At 42.9% G+C, this 17,540-nt stretch overlaps 1 protein-coding gene across 2 annotated transcripts in view; it reads left to right on the top strand.

The window, feature by feature from the left end:
• LOC116395119 (plexin-A1-like) overlaps positions 1 to 17,540 on the top strand; it is a 237,855-nt gene that overhangs the window by 184,218 nt on the left and 36,097 nt on the right. For both annotated transcript variants that reach the window (XM_031868709.1, XM_031868708.1), the window contains exons 14-18: positions 1,292 to 1,412; positions 1,877 to 2,013; positions 4,558 to 4,725; positions 13,138 to 13,231; positions 14,829 to 15,065. In XM_031868709.1, the coding sequence (XP_031724569.1) occupies positions 1,292 to 1,412; positions 1,877 to 2,013; positions 4,558 to 4,725; positions 13,138 to 13,231; positions 14,829 to 15,065 (757 nt within the window). The remainder of the gene's footprint in view (positions 1 to 1,291; positions 1,413 to 1,876; positions 2,014 to 4,557; positions 4,726 to 13,137; positions 13,232 to 14,828; positions 15,066 to 17,540) is intronic.

Genomic DNA, 17,540 nt, shown 5'->3' with positions numbered 1-17,540 from the left:
CCAATATGGCTGCCGTTGTGGGTGACAAGTGTCCAGCGGTACACACTCAAACTTTTTGTTTGTGTGTCGCTGCACATGCAGCCTCATGCGGCAGCTGAAAAGATAGTGATGTTAGTGTTTTGTGTGTGTGTGTGTGTGTGTGTGTGTGTGAATTACATCTGTTGTTCCCCTCCATTACTCCCTACATATGCTCTTTCCTTTATTTTTCTCATCCTGACATTTACTCCTCTGCAGGGTCCTACATGGCTGAGGAATTGAGTTCACGCAGATCAAACAATCTCTGTACTGCAGTTAGTTGGGAAGCGATGCATGTTGAGATAGAGGGCATCTCTAGTCAAATATTACACACCCATCAGTTATTCTACACATTATTCCTGTCATCCATGCACCACTTCAAACATGGATGTTTATAACTTCCCATCCTTCCTAGGCATCATCTTCCTGTTTTTTTCTTCTCTATCAGTCACCCCTCCTAAAACACAGATATTTGTGTCAGATATTTTATTGTTGTACAAAGAGTAACGTGGTCATGTGATTGGCCGTTTATTCCATCTCGCTGAGCCTGAAGCACATAATGACTGCAGGTGAAAACTGCACTTGTCTACAGTTTGTTGCAAACCTCTTGGTTAACACATACTGTGAGGTGTGTTGAAAGAAATGTAAAAATGTATGGACTGAAGCAGCATTTGATGAGATGTCAGAGATGTTGTGGTTAACTTCCTCTTACCTGTAGTGCTATTTATCAGTCTGTAATGTTTTGCCGTCTGCCTTCTCTCCAATGTAATGGACGGAAATCAGCTTGTGGCGCCTGAAAAATGCATTTGAAAAACTCAACAGCAATGTCTCTTGTCAAAAAATCATGACCCAGTCTCAAGATAATCCACAGACCTCGTTGTGAGCAGTTTCACACAGGAACTATTTACTTTCTACCAAACTACAACCGGCAACCGTATCACCGCACAGAAGCAGAAGGGTACATCTACTCATGGACAAGAGGCCCGCGCTCGTGACAGCAGGAGATGTAAACAGTTATGGCGTCCTCTTCGGCCGAGCTGTAACTTTAGCTAGCTCAGGTGAGCCAGCGGTCACGAGCACGAGCCCCTCGTCCTTGAGTACATGCGTACTTCCTTCTGTGCTGGCCTGCGGTTCGGTAGAAAGAAAAGGCAGACTGATTGATCAATAGCACTACAGTTAACATGTGTATTTTTGATTTTGTGTACTGTCCCTTTAAATCCTTTGGTTGACCCTAACCCCTCTCCTTTTCTCCGTCCCTTCTACTCTCCATCCACAGAATAGTGTGTCTGCTGAACGACGCCACCAGCTACAGGGTCCAAGAAGCTCAGGTTGAGGTGTGTGTGAGGGACTGCGTCAACGAATACAGAGCCCTGTCTCCCAGGCCATTCACCTTTGTGGTAAGCAGCATGCAAAAGGTCTATAAGCTATTATATATGGACGATGCTTCTGTGAAATGTCTCCAGTAAATGTAAGGCTTCAATTTTTAAATTGGCTTTAAGAAGATTGCTCTAAAAAGCTCATTTCTAGTATTTAGTTTTAAAGTTACCACAGATTAATCAAGTTTTTCCTTTGGTCAGCCACAAATGCTTTTAATATATGTTGGGCACACAAAGGCAAAGTCGGTACGTCTGTGGCAGCAGTCAGTGCTTAGTATCGCCTTAGTGGATTTTACCTATAACAATACCGTGTTATTATATCATAGACTTGTTGTTGTCATTATTTATTTTTTTTGCAGAAATGTCAATTGTGTACCATGTGATTGCATTATTTTATCCAAGGCATCCCATCACAGCTTTCTGTCCTTTTTTTAAAATTTTAATTATTTGCTGGAGAAAAACAAACGTCCTCTTCTCTCCTCCAGACTCCGTTCTTCAGCCGCATCCAGCCATCTCAGGGGCCCATTTCCGGGGGCACCCGGGTCACCATCGAGGGAAGCTACCTGAACGCGGGCAGCTACGTGTCTGTCAGCATAGGACCGCAGCCCTGCTACTTCAAAAAGTAAGACACCATTGGGTTTTCTTTTTAGAATCTGAATTAAATTTTAATTGTCCTCGTGGGGAAATTGGAAACATCCCAACAGAGTGGAATATAATTTAGATAAGAATAAGACAAAAACAGAGTACTTAAGATAGTAAAACAAATTCATAATTATGACTCAAGCTATTGTAGATAATACGGGAAATTAATGGATCAAGGAAATACGTGCGTACATAAACACGCTCTGTTTAAAGATATTACGTGCACATGTGAGCATGTTGAAGTGTGTGTGCATGCTTGTTGCTTAGATATTACGTGCACATGTGAGCATGTTGAAGTGTGTGTGCATGCTTGTTGCTTGCAGACACACAACATGTCTTTGTCTTCCCTCACACAGGCTCTCTCTAATCTAGTGCATGAAAAACATCCAAAGTATCACTACAGCTGCATGCTTGTCAAACGCACGGATTAGCCTCTCAAAGCTAATCTCTATCGTAGCAACTACATGCTAGCTTTGATGTCGCAGCGCTCGCTCCTGTGCTGCAGCCTCCTCAACAGATTCCACTTCACCAAAACTGTCCACTCAACGCAACCCCGTCTTAATCCGTCCCACCCTCACCAACACTGTTTGTGGCGTCTTGTGAAGGTCGCTGCGGGTCTGTGTTCTTTGTGAATGGGGTTGCTATGGTTACAGGCCAAGGGACTTTGAGAGGATGGATATTGTAGGTTTCTCTCTCCTCTCTCTCTCTCTCTCTCTCTCTCTCTCTCTCTCTCTCTCTCTTCTCCCTCTCTGTGTGACTGCCATGGCACATAGAGGCACAAAAGCATGTGCGCCAATACATTAAAGTGTGCACACGCACATACACATCACACACACTCGCACACACACGCATCGCTTCTGAGAAGTCATGGCCCAGAAAAGCAGCCACCACTCAACTGTGCTAAATACATATTAGATAGTGCAGCTACTGGGGACTGCAATTGAAAATGTTATTTTGCCTATGGGACATACGCGCACACACACACACACACATACACACACACACACACACACACACACACACACACACACTCTTTCCATCCCTCCCACAGTGAGCGGTGTCATTGATCCATGTCAGGTATTAACTTCACATGACTTGTTTCTAGATCCTTCTCTTCCAACACTAAACACATCACATTTGTTTTAATAAGAAAGACATATTGAAGAGGAAGGGTGATACCACTCATAATATAGGTTTATTATTATGTCACGTCCTTTGCAAATTTGGACACAAACTAAACTAAAAATGTCGTCGCACAAGTGAAATAATTATATTATAATAAAACTTTTTTCTGTTTTTATTAAAGAAAAAACTAATTTGCACTGGATATATATATATATATATATCAAATACAGCCTTACTCTGTACATACGTATATACATCATTTGCAAATGATACATACATATACTATTTAGATCAGGAAAAATGCATGTTAATCCAAGGTGTAAATGCAGGTTACAATCACATCATCCAGACCACCTCCAAATGTGGAGGTTCTGAATCTCCGCCAGGTGTGAATGTGATCCTTACAGAGTGAACACATCCTTGAGAAAACAATCCGCTCAGCAAGTTGAAAGAATACTTAGCTCAGCCTCTTCCTGCTATTTTAAGCAAGCCCAGCAAAAGCTAGCATGCCCTAAAAATACATGACGCCCATCCATGACAGTGCTTGCCTTCACCCGGGAACCGCCATATTTTATGTCCCACACCTAGCCTAATTCATTTGCATATTGAGATCTGATCACAATGCAGAGCGAAATGTCATTTTCGCCTGTCCTTGATGGAGGACCATGTAGAAATACAGGGGGGAAGAGAGAGAGAGAGAGAGGTCCCAAGGCTGGAGACAGACACAGAGTTCACACACCGCTGCAATTAAACGCTCCAACTGCGATTAGACAACTGTGATTGCCGTGATCCAGCAGGTCAGAAGAGTGCGGCCATCTTGCAGGGCTTGCTCGGACTGAAGTGCATTGGTCACAAGTGGGATTATCTAATGAAATTAGCAGGTTACATTATGATTTTAAGAGAATGAGACTAATTGGCTTCCCAGGCTATGAGCCTGGTAATAACAAAAACATTCAGCAAGTCATTAAATATGTCAGCGATTCAGCTTGGACCTGAGTATTTAGGGAACGTCCTGGCACGAGAAAGTAATCATTGCCTCTTTATTATTATAATTCTCTTTTTAAAGTGACAGCTTCTTTGTTGAGGGCTTCTCTCTGTTGTTCTCTCGGTTGATTTGTGAATTGTTTCTTTCTCCAAAATAAAATCACTTCACTGTTACTCTCTCCACAATGTTCTATGTATTTGTATCCCGGATCTCACTATTTGTTCAAAACTTCCCGTGAGACAGCAGGACCTCAATATCTTTCATATATCATCTCACACCAGTTTCTGTTCAACAAGGCTTTGCGCAGGTATAGCATTTCGCTGAGTTGACACTGATTTTGTCTGCTGTCTGTCAAATGCACGTTGATTATTGGATCGCCTTCCTCCAACTTGTCCTTTTGTTCTGTCCATCCAGGAGGAACGCCCGGGAGATAGTGTGCGTTACACCAGCCGGATTAGCAGCAGGCAGTGCATCCGTCTTTGTGGACATCGACGACGCTGAGCTGCGAAACCCTGAGGTCAAGTTTAACTACACCGACGACCCCACGGTGCTGAGGATCGAGCCTGACTGGAGCATTGCCAGGTAGGCGGTTGTGTTGTGTTATCGTTTACTTCGCTGGATGACGTAGTTTTATTCGTTTGTTGTATTCAGTCCATTTATGTTCACAATGCACGTTTGTAGCCCAACTAAGGCTTCCAGACAAACCGACACTCAGTATCTTTTTTTGGCAACATTACCGTCTCACTAAACAACAGGGTATTTGAAACATTCGAGCAACACATGGCTGTTGTTACTGAAATACATCCAAGCAGCTTTGTCCCTGAAGGGAGCTCAATAAATGCCTCAAACCAAAAATGTTTTTTGGAGGTGGATGCTCTGAAAGCCTAGTGGCTTGAGGAAATCCGAGCCTGGACCTTGACTTTTTTACGCCACTGCTTGGGATGCAGCAGCATTAGCAGGACAAAATGTACGGAGGCGTTCTCGACGTAGTCTGAGCAGACTGAAATGCTGGACGAGTTTGGAGACGGTGCCTCTGGATATTTTTCATCTGGCTCAAGCGAGACATTTTCAGTGGAGTAAATCATCAGCGGTAGCTTGCCTGATCCCAAAAAAAATTGGAAATGCTAACTTGTCAGATCATATAGCCGGTTGACTGTTTGAATGTGATCGGTGATTGAAGAGGCAGCGAATACTGATGAGCTGCGTGAGACTTCAGTTCTCTGCCTGAACTAGTGCATGTCTCAGTTTGATACTCAGCACAAACTGTCATGCAGTACTGTACTGTATAACTCAAGCTGAATAAATAAAAACCCTCCATCGCTCAGCATTGAACATGAGGAGGACACACACACACACACACACACACACACACACACACACACACACACACAAGACTTTCTCTTCTGGTCTGCCAGTAAAGTAAATTTACTGGCAGACCAACACGTGCACACACATGTTGGTCTTTATGATGCAGACTTGGGTTACTTGTGACCTTAGCCCTTACTGTAGTGGCTTTTCTGAAGCCCCATTCGGACTGGGTTTTATTTAATTAGTTGTTTAGTGTGGTTGATTTTAATCTTGCTTAATTTGGACAATGATTTTGATCCCTCTGGGGCTCATATGCGTTTGATTTTCCTCCCACTACCCCGGTATTTTTACAATCCCAAATACCCACTGATCTTTGGTACCTAGCCTTCATTTTTGTCCTGTCCGTAGACAGCATATAAGAAGTAGAGGTAGTGACTGTGAAGTCACCCATTAGTTTGAGGACCAATGGGTGACTTCACAGTTTGTTTGGCATTTTGGCCGTCGCCATTTTGGCCGTCGCCATCTTGGTTTTTGGCCGTCACCAGCTTGTTTATTTTGCAACCAGACGTGTGACACAAGAGGGTTGATTACAACTGAACACTGAATAAGATATTTTTAGGCGACAAAAATGTTACAAGTACCATTCATGAACTGAAAACATGTTAACGACCTGTCAGTCACAAGGTAGCCACGTCCTAAAGCGTTCCCTGCTTTATCTTCTATTTTACTTTCAATGGGACCATCATTTACTGAATGAACATCAAGATGTATTAAAGAATACTTAATACTAGAGATTGAGACCATAAACTCATGTTTACAATGTTCAAGTGAGAAGTAGTCATTTTCTCATAGACTTCTATACAATCAGACTTCTTTTTGCAACGAGAGGAGTCTCCCCCTGCTGGCCATTAGAAAGAATGCAAATTGAAGGCACTTCTGCATTGGCTTCACCATTAAAAAGAGGTTGTCGCCTGGTCCTGTCTGGATTTTGGATCTTAAAGTGAATCTCTAGGAGCTGGACGCCTGCTGGTGACGAAGGTCAAGAGATTCCTGGAGAATGTTTTCGTCTGTTAAACCCACCTCCTGTGATTTGGCAGTGCCTAACATGCTGACGAGATTAATGAGTTCACAGTATTATGTTACCCACCTGTTTGAATAGGCCTATTCCGTCTAACATATGTCAGAACACCTGCTGTATGCTTTTACGTTCTGTATTCTCGCTGATATCCTGCATCTTTCTAATTTATAGCAAGATATTAAAACAGGCAGCTATCTTGCTCTGTTTCCCCTCAGTTACTTTCTTTCCTCCTGTTTTTTTCCTTCCTTCTGTGTTGCTTTCTGTCTGCGTTCTTCCCCATGGTGACTCATCACTAGATGGTGGCAGATAGATGCAGAGCTTGTTAGAGAAGAGGGTTGATGAATCCAGCTTTGCTCCTTTTGCCCAGTAGGACCAGCAGAGAAGCAGCTGAGGCCCAATCACTGCACCGCACACCCACCGCGAGGGTGTTTTCGTGTGTGTGTGTTTGTGTGTGTTGTGGCGCTCAAAACTGGGGCTGTACTCCAGGAAGCTCACTCAGGGGTGATGACCCCGGATAAAAAAAAACGACACCTGCATGCACACACCCCACTGATTCCCAGAGTCCCTGATGTTTGGCCCCTGATCCCTGCTCCATCTGGCTGAGAACGCCACAAAACAACACAACACACACACACGCACCTCACAAACAGCGACAACCCTGTGTGTGCCGCTTCCAGCTCGTGGAAGCTTTAATTTAGCTGACTCGTTTCAGCCATTGCCCTCTGTCACGGTGTCACATGTTGGCTCATGTAGAAAGTACAACAAACCAGTGAGATGTGGTATCAAATTCGTTCATATCTGCCTCATTGTCTGCCTTTGTCCCAATACGTGCGCGCCTGCATAGCATTATCACTGTGCTCGGTTAATGATAGCAAGAGTGGATGAAAGACAGTGAGAAGCAGGGGGTAGAGTGCATTATCATTATGCTTGGCTGATGATATTCCATTTAGGGAGAAGACTGAGCACTTCAAAAATAAATCAATGAGGAGCGCTCATCTGGGACACCAGGGAAAGATATTTGGGCAGCAGTAGAGGTTAGAGAAGCAATTTTAGACCTATATTTTCAAATCTCCTCCCAAACCGGCTGGATGAATAATGCAGATAGTATTTGGTTTGCCGCTCCTTCAGTAAGTAAATCAACTTTATTTGTCACACATATTGAAATTTAGCCTCTACATTTAACCCATCCTGGTATTAAGAGCCATGGGCAGCTACTACATGGTGGGGGGTCTGGCCCCTTGCTCAAGGGCACCTTGGCAGTGCACAAGAGGTGAAAAATCACCTCTTCAGATACCAGTCCACACGTGACCCACCACCCTCCGGTTCCCGAGCCAAGTTCCCACAGACCGAGCTATTACAGTCCCCAAATAGCCCTACCACTCCGGTGCAGTTGCTTAATGGTAACCATTCAACTGGTTGCACTGCGTAGTCGTATTAGCAGGGATAGTTGGTGAATTAATGTAGTTGGAAGACTCTTGACTAACATGCTAGCAAGCTGGGAACATGTTAACACTATAGTCAGTCAGAATACTTCTCTATTTTCTCTATACTGTGCCGTTTACTGCCTCCTGGTATTTTGTTTCCAGGTTTCCAATTCATCCACTAAAGAGTTATTGAAGTGGGTAAAAAACTCTTTATGCTAGCTAGCTTTCTAACTGTCAATTAACTAGCTTCAGTTAGCAAGCTTCAGTTAGCATGCTTGTTAGCATGGTCACCAATGGGTCGTTTTGTTCACGCTGTTAATTCAAATCATACACCGTTTGTACTCCATTTTGGATCCTCCGACCCTCCACCAGCATTAGTAGGACGGTTTGTTATTTGTTAACAGTGCAAATACATTTTTCATTTATGTTAGCCACTACTACGTTTTTTATTCTTTATTCTTTTTTATTTATTCTGTTGAATGTCCAGCTAATCTTCTTCCTTTTGATGAAATCACAACTGGTGTTTCCAGTGTTACGGTGAACTTGCAAGGACGTTTTTAAACATCCTCTGCTGTTAAATGTAATAAACTTAATAAACTTCTTTTTTTTATATGACATGGTTATGATACAGTCAGTGGGTAAAGGATAAGACCGAAGAGAGGGTGAGAAAAAGGAAAGCAGAGAGAGCAGTAAAACAGAAAGAGAGGACAGGGATGGCCAGAGAAGGTAGGGTGGCAGACTGAGAGAAATCCTAACAACATTGGTTGGATTTCCCCAGCTATCCCTGAGAGTTCATCCTGATTGTCTTGTTGTCGGTTCCCTGAAGCATGTACCTGAGCTAAAGAGACTCACTTAGACAAAGAGAGGAGCAACGGGGACAGAGGGACTCAGCACAAATATACATCAAGCGGAGGAGGAGAGGGGAGGAGGAGAAAGGAGGCAGAGGACAAGCAGCATTATAAAGTAAATGCAGTCTGCCCAGTCCCATGATGCATTTGCAGCACAAACATTATTAAAAATCAGTTCATTTGAATGTGGCCTCAGCTCCATTGCTCCTTTGTTAATCTGCCGCCTTCATCTCTCTTATAAACAGCACAGTGATATCATGCTAATGTATGAGCAACCGCAGTTTACAGTATTAAACATACAGCTATTGAAGCATTGCTTATGCAACAATATGGGCCTGATTAAAAATAAGTGTATATATATATATATATATATATATATATATATATATATATATTTATATTTATATATATATATATATGAGAAAGGTCCAGGTGTACATTCCCTTGCTGTGATACATCAGAAATCTAATTTTCTTTCAAAGTGTAACATAAAAAAAAGTAATTTTGTTGTTGAAGTTGTACAATATTACAACTTATACTTTAATTAGACTCTACTTAACAGAATGGACTTTGTAGTAAGTTAATTTCAGCACATCATGGCAGTACTGCATGTCACTTAGCCATAGTGAATTGAAGTGTCTCATTTCCAGTTGCTTAATCTGAATTTGGCCCTTGAGGATAACAGCGCTGTAGTAGAAGTGACAAGAATACAGTTTCACAAAAAGAGAATTTGAATAGTAAGTAGAAGCAGAGAAATACTGCAACACCTACATCAGCTGTCAAAATCCCCGTCAAAGACTTGATATCCCCAGTAACAGCTACCGTCACATCTTACACATGATGCTGTTATCCAAAGAAATCTCAGATAAATGGCACCCGATCGCATATGCCAGTATTGGGGAACCTGCCAAAAGAAAAAAGACAAAGTCTTGCTTAGAAGAATAGCCAGACTTGAATCCTTTTGTCTGCTACCAACAATGCCAGAGATGGTACGTCTATCTTTGTTATTTTCCCCCTGTCCCTCCCTATCGTTACCATTTGCTGTTATTGTAAGTCTTCCTGGATTAGAGTGAGAGATGATTGTCTCGCGTTAGCCAGCCAGACTCTCCATCCAAGATATTAAGAGGCTTTGTCTCTGCTTCATATCACCATATCACTTACTCTGCTGTCGCTGCTTTTACACAAAGTCCTTCTGGATAAGTGTCGGATTGATGTCGACAATGAAAAGACACCTGCATTTTGCAGAGATCAATGGTAACACATGTTATCCTTCTGCGGTGGAGGGTTGGAGAGGGTACTCTCTTATCTGCAAGCCGAGCCGGGGACGAAGGCTTCGTCCAATGCCTCACTGAGTGGCAAGTTGCTATAACATAACTTATTCGTCACTGTGTCTGCATGTGTGACCTTTATAATAACTTGTAGACATGTCACCTGGATCAGTTACCTGATCCTCCAGGGAGACCTAGAGCTTCCCTTGAATTAGTAATGACTCTGACTACCACAGGGAAGTCCTGCCTTTCTTTTCAGGGAGGTAGTACGATGTCCCATCTTAAGCTTGACTGGTGTAGGGATAGAAATGGTTGTCAGCTCCAGCCATCACCTCATAATCCTACCATTTAGAAGCAGTGGGTCACTGGTGGAGTCACCACTCATCACATAGAAGTGGTGAAAATACTCCCGATGCTTGTGTCAAATGGAAGAAAGGCCAAGAGACACTTCATGGGGGAGGTCCATCGCTTACACATGGAGGCAATACAGGCAGACTTGCAGGATTTACTCAAAGCCATCCAAGTGGTCATGACTACTGAAAGAATGGGGATAAAGAACAGGGAGAGCATTTTATAGGGCCGGCTCCCATAGATATTATTGGGACTCCACTGTTTATAGGTCTGTAGAGATGATTAGTCAGGACATAGCCAGATGTCTGTTTTTTCAGATGTTTGAAATACACTTTTTGGTTCAGCTCCACAATACTCACAATACAATAGGACAACACAGCAAAAGGCAAAAGGCGAATCAGTCCACAGAATAGTTAATTGTCATGGCAGTGACAACGGACCATTCCCTACCTCGGCAGCACCCCATGCACAGAGCGGACATCGCTGAAAACACCCAAGAAACAGAGGAAGTAGATCTTTAAAACACTTGTCTTTAATATCTCTGAGCAGAGAATTAGGCGTTTTACTCCACATCCACATCCAGCCTGCTAGATGCCTACGGAGATATCAGAACCGTGGGTGTCGGCCGTGGGTGTTTGAACTTCGAACTTCACCATGACGCAAAATACCCGCTCAGCGCCCACTGTATGTTTTAAAAAAATGCTTGAGTGTCAAATGGGCCTTCGGGGAGCTGCATATTGTGTAGGACTTTTTTAAATTTTTATTTCATCCTTATTATTTGAGACAACAGTGTGAGAGACTACAGTATATCCTTCTTCAGGCAGTGAGACACCTGCAGAGGCTCACGATAGTTCAGTTCAGTCACTTTATTGGCCCCAGATGGGAAACCTGAATTGCACTGAGGTGCACAAGATCAAAAATGTTACCTGTACATACAATATGCAGAACACAATACTGCAACATAATAATCTCTAAAATCATACATTGCATGTGCAAATTCAGCAGAGTTTTTGCACCGATAACTAAGGAGTTTTTCCTCCTGCCGTTCTTAAACCGGGTTACTGTGAATCTACAGCCTCAGGAAATAGGGAATCTTACAAATGACATTTCTCAGAGGGCACCGATAGTCGAGGTAGCAGTGAACGTCTCCTTGCATAAAACAGAGTAGGGTACTCAGAGGTTGTAGCTGCCACTGTAAAACAAGGTAAGACATCTTTCATGAAAACCCCATCAATCCAATTTAAGTGTTGCAGTAAAAAAGGAAAGACTAACTCCATTGTCTTTACAAGAGTCCTCCTATCGTAAAGACTCTATTTTTTCCCCTGAACTTCGTGATCCTTTTTTCAGCACTAGTAATCTTGCATTGTGTGTGTGGGTCGGGGGGCTCATCAAAATGAAACCGGTCCACCAATAATTTTGTTTCAGACCAACATGGCATCCCACTGAAGGGTACCTAAACTATTCCCAGAACTCTAAAAAAGACTTGCATGTTTGACTAGTAGAATTTGCAAAACCAATCAGCCGTTGATTCAAATCAACAAGTGTAAAAAAGTTTCAGTCAATGAGAAAAATGTTCTTCAAAGAATCGATCCAACCATACAGACATTGTTACACCAGGAGGGTGTGAGTCTGCCCTCACACGCTGCTCACCAACAAAATAAAACCCGGGGGCTTCAGCCCAGTTCGAGCGTTGTTATTTGCTGGATTCAGTCCGTTGACCTTCACCGGCTCACGGCAAGCACATCCTTCCTGTGGATGGAGTTGTGATTAAAGTATGTAGAGTGTCTCTGCGGATCTTTCCCCTTCACTCAGTTCCTCACTCCTCACTCACTGCCTCTTACTCTTTCTCTTTCTCTCACACCTTTGCTCCAGCATTCTCTCCTTGTTTTCTCTGTAAACTCCATTATACTGTGTAGTGTTAATCCCTGAGCCCTACCCGATGCCCAGAGCTCTCCACTATACACTTGGAGTCCAACTTTCTTTTTAAAAATAAACTTTTTTTGTTGTAAACTTTTTATTATTAGCCGCACACATGGAGTTCTGAACTACACAGTTTCATACAACGGCAAATGCCAGTGTTAACTCTTCTTCTTATCGTCATTTCTAACTAATTTGCAAATGAAAATAAGTTTTGGGTGAAATGAAATGCCACCTGGGTTCATTTTTATTTTCACATGAGAAAATCTGGTAATTTAACCAAGCAAGTAGCAAAATACTGTCTTGATAATGACAGCATCAGTGAACTATTCACTGACAATATATTGCATTAGTTTGTTTGCCAAAATATGCGATCTTGCAATACGTTCTGCTCGTAGCACCTACAGCAATATGCAACTTTTTTTAGTGGTTCAATTGAGGCATTCACCACACTTGGTCTTGGTTTACTGTAATACAGAAAAAGTCAGCAGTCAAGCACGATACCTTACTTGATAACATTTAACCCAACACCACTGGTCTCAACCAAAGTGCTGTTGTTGCCTAAACCTAACCACAGGCTACCACAGTCCACAGTCCTAACCACAGTCCCTTTCTGCCACACTGCTGCTTTGGCAAAGCAAAAAGAAAAAGGAAAGTACTTCAGGGGCTGTTCTTTGGGAACATTTGTCACATCCCTTCCTGCAGATGCACACAACAGTAATGTCCATTCTACAGGTAGATTTGGCTGCTACCAATCACCGATGTGTTTCTTCTTCTCCCCCTCCCTTCTTCCCCCGCAGTGGTGGGACTCTGCTGACGGTGAGCGGGACCAACCTCGCAACCATCCGAGAACCAAAGATCAGGGCCAAGTATGGGCAGGCGGAATCCTTTCATGTGAGTATTGATGCGAATGACACACACACACACACACACACACACACACACACACACACACGGAGACTAAACAACATAGTAATGTTCAACGGCAGCAAAGGCAGGAACACACACTGGCAAATATGAATTCACAAACACACCCTGGCAGTATACACAGTATACATTATTCATCTTTACACGTACAGTACATACATCAACTGGCCAATTTATTCAGACATATTCCTCTGCATGCAGGAGAATATCTGCAGACAACTACTTCTACAGCGCCCGTGAAGGCGGCAGACAGTTTGTGTCTGTGTGTTGCTCACGTCTGCTCTCTCTGCAGCTACTGCCTCAGACATCTAACGCTACCTCAGGCCACATAGCTTTTCAAATGTCACCGCACCACATGAGTGTTTGTGTCACACAAAAAAAAACACATGAGAGACTGAGAGAGAGACAGGGAGAGAGACAGGGAGAGAGACAGGAGAGTGTTTAGGGGAATGACGATGAGAGGGGGAGAAAAATCCATGCAAAACCCCAGGTCTTATTTTGAAAAGTTGAAATGTTTCATCAGTTCTATAGATTCACAAAGCTCTTTGGTGATTGTCACTGTGAGTTGAAGCTCTTCAGTTGTCAAGGTTAAGAACTGAACTTCAAACAATGCCGGGGCAATTCAACTTGCAGATGAAGCTGCCGCTTATTGAGGCAAACAGCCTACACGATGCATCCCACACAGCCCTGACTCAAAGTGCTACTTTGCACTTAAAGGACCGGGCTGATGTTTTTTTAATGTTGTCGCCCATTTACTACAAAACAAGAATACTGACATTTTTCCAAAGCATACCATGGTCTCCAGAAAGCCTTTCTCATTCATTCCATGAGTGCTTGAACTTTGCTTCAGATAGACAATCCATCACAATTAACATCAAGTCTGCTTTTTCTTTTTCTTCTTTGTTGTCAAAGTGGCATCATTACTGTTGTGAAATGCAGTTGAATGCTTGACTATGTCTTCACTTAGGAAATAGTTTTTTGCTGCTATATTAATGCTATGAATCCCGTATCAATAAAGCAGTTATTCATAAGCTTATCTTCTGTATGCAAAAACACATGGTGGCTATGTAAAATACATTTGTAGTAAAAGATCTAAAATGTGCTAAAAAGAAAGTCCTGTAAATTGTAGCAAAGATGACTTCACACAAATATATATTTTCCCCAAAGTAATGATGTAAAACAGTCTCACGTACAAGTAAAGGAACAGAGCACATTGCCCATTAATAACAGTTGATCATAAATTTGCAACTAATTTACATTTCCAATAGGTATAATAGCATCACTGTTTGACAGCACGTTGACTTAAATAAAGGAAGGGTTATTATAGCCGACAGATCTATTTTTAAATAGAATTATAGCCTGCAGGAACTTACGCTCAGTATTCAAATGGTGGCCGAGCTATCTGTTGTATGCAAGGCATTCTCTTGTAAAATAGATATTAACTAGATTATAATAAAAATAAATACGTAGTTCAGTGTACATATAGTTGCATGCAAACTCGGAGTTGTCTTTTTCCCTCCTCATCTATAGATTTGACAACAAACCTCCTTTCTCTGGCTTTCAGAACTGTACGGTGTACAACAACTCCGTCATGGTGTGCCTGGCTCCGTCGGTGGCCGACTCGGAGCTGGGTTTTTCCGAGACCGGCACGGGGCCGGATGAGATCGGGTTCTACATGGACAACGTGAATGCTCTGGTGGTGGTCAACGAGACCTTCAGCTACTATCCCGACCCCGTGTTTGAGCCGCTCAGTGCCTCTGGGATACTGGAGCTCAAGCCCACGTCGCCGCTCATTCTCAAGGTGAGAAAGGCAGAAGTGTTTGCTTGTACATTTCAATTCCTAAGACACTGAAAAGACCACAGTGCAGTCCCTTTAGAAAGCCCATGCTGTGAAGAAGGACACTTACACAAAATGGTCACATTTAGTTGGTGTTGTGAAATTATTTTTACTAATGATAATAAGTTTTTCAGTATGTTCACAGGGAGACAGCCCATAACTCATCTTACAGTGTCAAGAAAGAAATATCATTTTTGAACTACAATAGTATCTTTGTGTTTTGTTCTATTATGTTATTAGCTGTTTGTATCTGCCAAATTAATATCACACTACAGCATATTAGTTGGCTGAGATGTACTGTAATGATGGCTAATTCTTTACAGCATTACAACTTAACCATGCGTCAGATTTAACGGCAAGTTTTGGCAAACGTAACGCTATCTTGAGTAACGTTGGCTGTGCGAACTTCCCCAAATCCAATAAAGAGCAGCACAGAGGCGCTAACGTTACCCTTCACTCCGATGGATGTGCTAGTCGTGAACTGGTTTTGTAACCTCACTAAGCTAATGTAGTTTCTTGGACCTGTAGTTTAGTAAGCTAGTTAGTTATACAGACCATAGGTGATATGAGGTGGGAAGCCATCCCCCTTGTTAATGTATGCCCCCCCTGGTTAACCTGCAATCCCCTCCCTCCAAAAACACGCCCTTAGTATAAAAGATCCAAAAGTGTTCTCATGCTGCTCATGTCCGTGCATCCGCCGTCTCTGAAAGTATGACTGTGCTGTGAATTGATGAATCTATTTCGCTGTCCATGGTGCTGAAGTAGCAGGCAGATTCGTAATGGTGACTTTGTAACGTGTGGGGGAGTTTCAAGGGGCGGTTCTCTTGTTGTGGGAGAACGAAACGAACCAGGTCCGCCCCAGGGATATATATACGTATCTCACATTAGAGCAGGTAAACGTTCTGCTGAATCCATTCCTTACACTTATGGCTTTCTACTTTAGCTTTCCGATAGAGACTTTCTCAGACTTTGTTGCTCTTTATACTACCTGGCTCACGGTTACTTGGATTACATACCAGATTTATTTTGTGGGTAATACACAAATTATAGTGCTTTACTTTTCCGTAGTTATAGCTACCAACAGTGTATGAGAACAACCAGAGCACCTAAGCAACCAAACAGAAAAGTGTGTTTACACGCAGGATGTGTGCGCACATTCCTAATATTTTATTTAAACCCAGGTCTCAGGGAGTGGTGCTTGATGTTTTTTCTCCCAAGGTCTTTCTACTTGCAACTTGACTAGAAGAGTCTCAAAGATATCGAACTTATCTTGTATTAATAACGGCACAGCCCGCATACACCGACGCGTGCAAACACGCGCTCACTTGCACTCACACGCGCATTTTTATTCTCACACGAAGGAAGAAAATCTCAAATGTGTTCACTCTCGCAGGGAGGTGGGGGATCTCGCAAATATATAATTGAAAGCAAACGTCCACGCCTTCCAAGGCCAATTTCTTTCCTTCAGTAACCAACAGCACCTTCTTTGACTGACGTCCTCCTCTGCAGCCTCGAGTCCTCCTAAATAACCATTTCAATCTGTGTAATTCATTGCTAGTGCTGGAGAAGAAGAAGTGCAGAAGCACACAGGCCCACGGTCCACCACATTTGGATTACATTAGTTTTTCATTTTCATTAACAGGCATCGGACATAAGTGCGTGGAATTAATTGGCGATCCCTTAGTCGTGCGCATGCGTCGTTGTGTTATCTCTCGCCCGAAATATTTAGCCAGAGAGTTCTTGGGGAGGAGTTAGAGCAGCTTGTTTGGGGAGGGAATACACTGTACACGCGCTACCACTGAGGCAAAATTATAGAAATAACCGGCGGATCGGTGTCTGCAAATAACTTAAGTGGGCGAAAAATGCTGTGTCCTAACTGCTGACAATGTGCACTCTCAAACACATTCACCTCGTCTTTCACGAGGCCACACTTTGTACAATAAAGGGACGACATAACAATCCATTTCTTTCAGATCAGTGTCACATCGATTTGCATTGAATTCCAGCGCTGCAGTGCTTTTTATCTCCTGCTAGAAAATCGCCTTGACTATCTCTCATGTTATCACAGGGAGAGTGTGTGTGTGTGTGTGTGTGTGTGTGTGTTTCGCCGTTCATTTGTGCGTCGAGATTGAAAGCAGCATAACCGTCGTAATTTATTTCTTAAATGATAATTTATTAGCAAAGAGCCTCTCGGTAATTGGCAAATCTCCTGCTTGGCTTGTTGGTGGAACTGCCTACCCATTGGAAGCGCTGATGAGATGGACTAAAATGCAATTTGGCGGGGTGTGTGTGTGTGTGGGGGGCGTTTCTCAGAGATTTGTGCGCTGCGACTCGACACGCAATTAATTTCTCATCTGAAGTGTCGGGTGTGTTTCTCCCGAGGTGTGTTAGCGAGAGAGAGAGAGAGAGAGAGAGAGAGAGAGAGAGAGAGAGAGAGAG

Source organism: Anarrhichthys ocellatus, unplaced genomic scaffold (genome assembly GCF_004355925.1).
Source record: "Anarrhichthys ocellatus isolate YVR2014 unplaced genomic scaffold, GSC_Weel_1.0 scaffold44, whole genome shotgun sequence".
Classification (NCBI taxonomy): domain Eukaryota; kingdom Metazoa; phylum Chordata; class Actinopteri; order Perciformes; family Anarhichadidae; genus Anarrhichthys; species Anarrhichthys ocellatus.
This window is presented reverse-complemented; position numbering and strand designations above follow the sequence as displayed.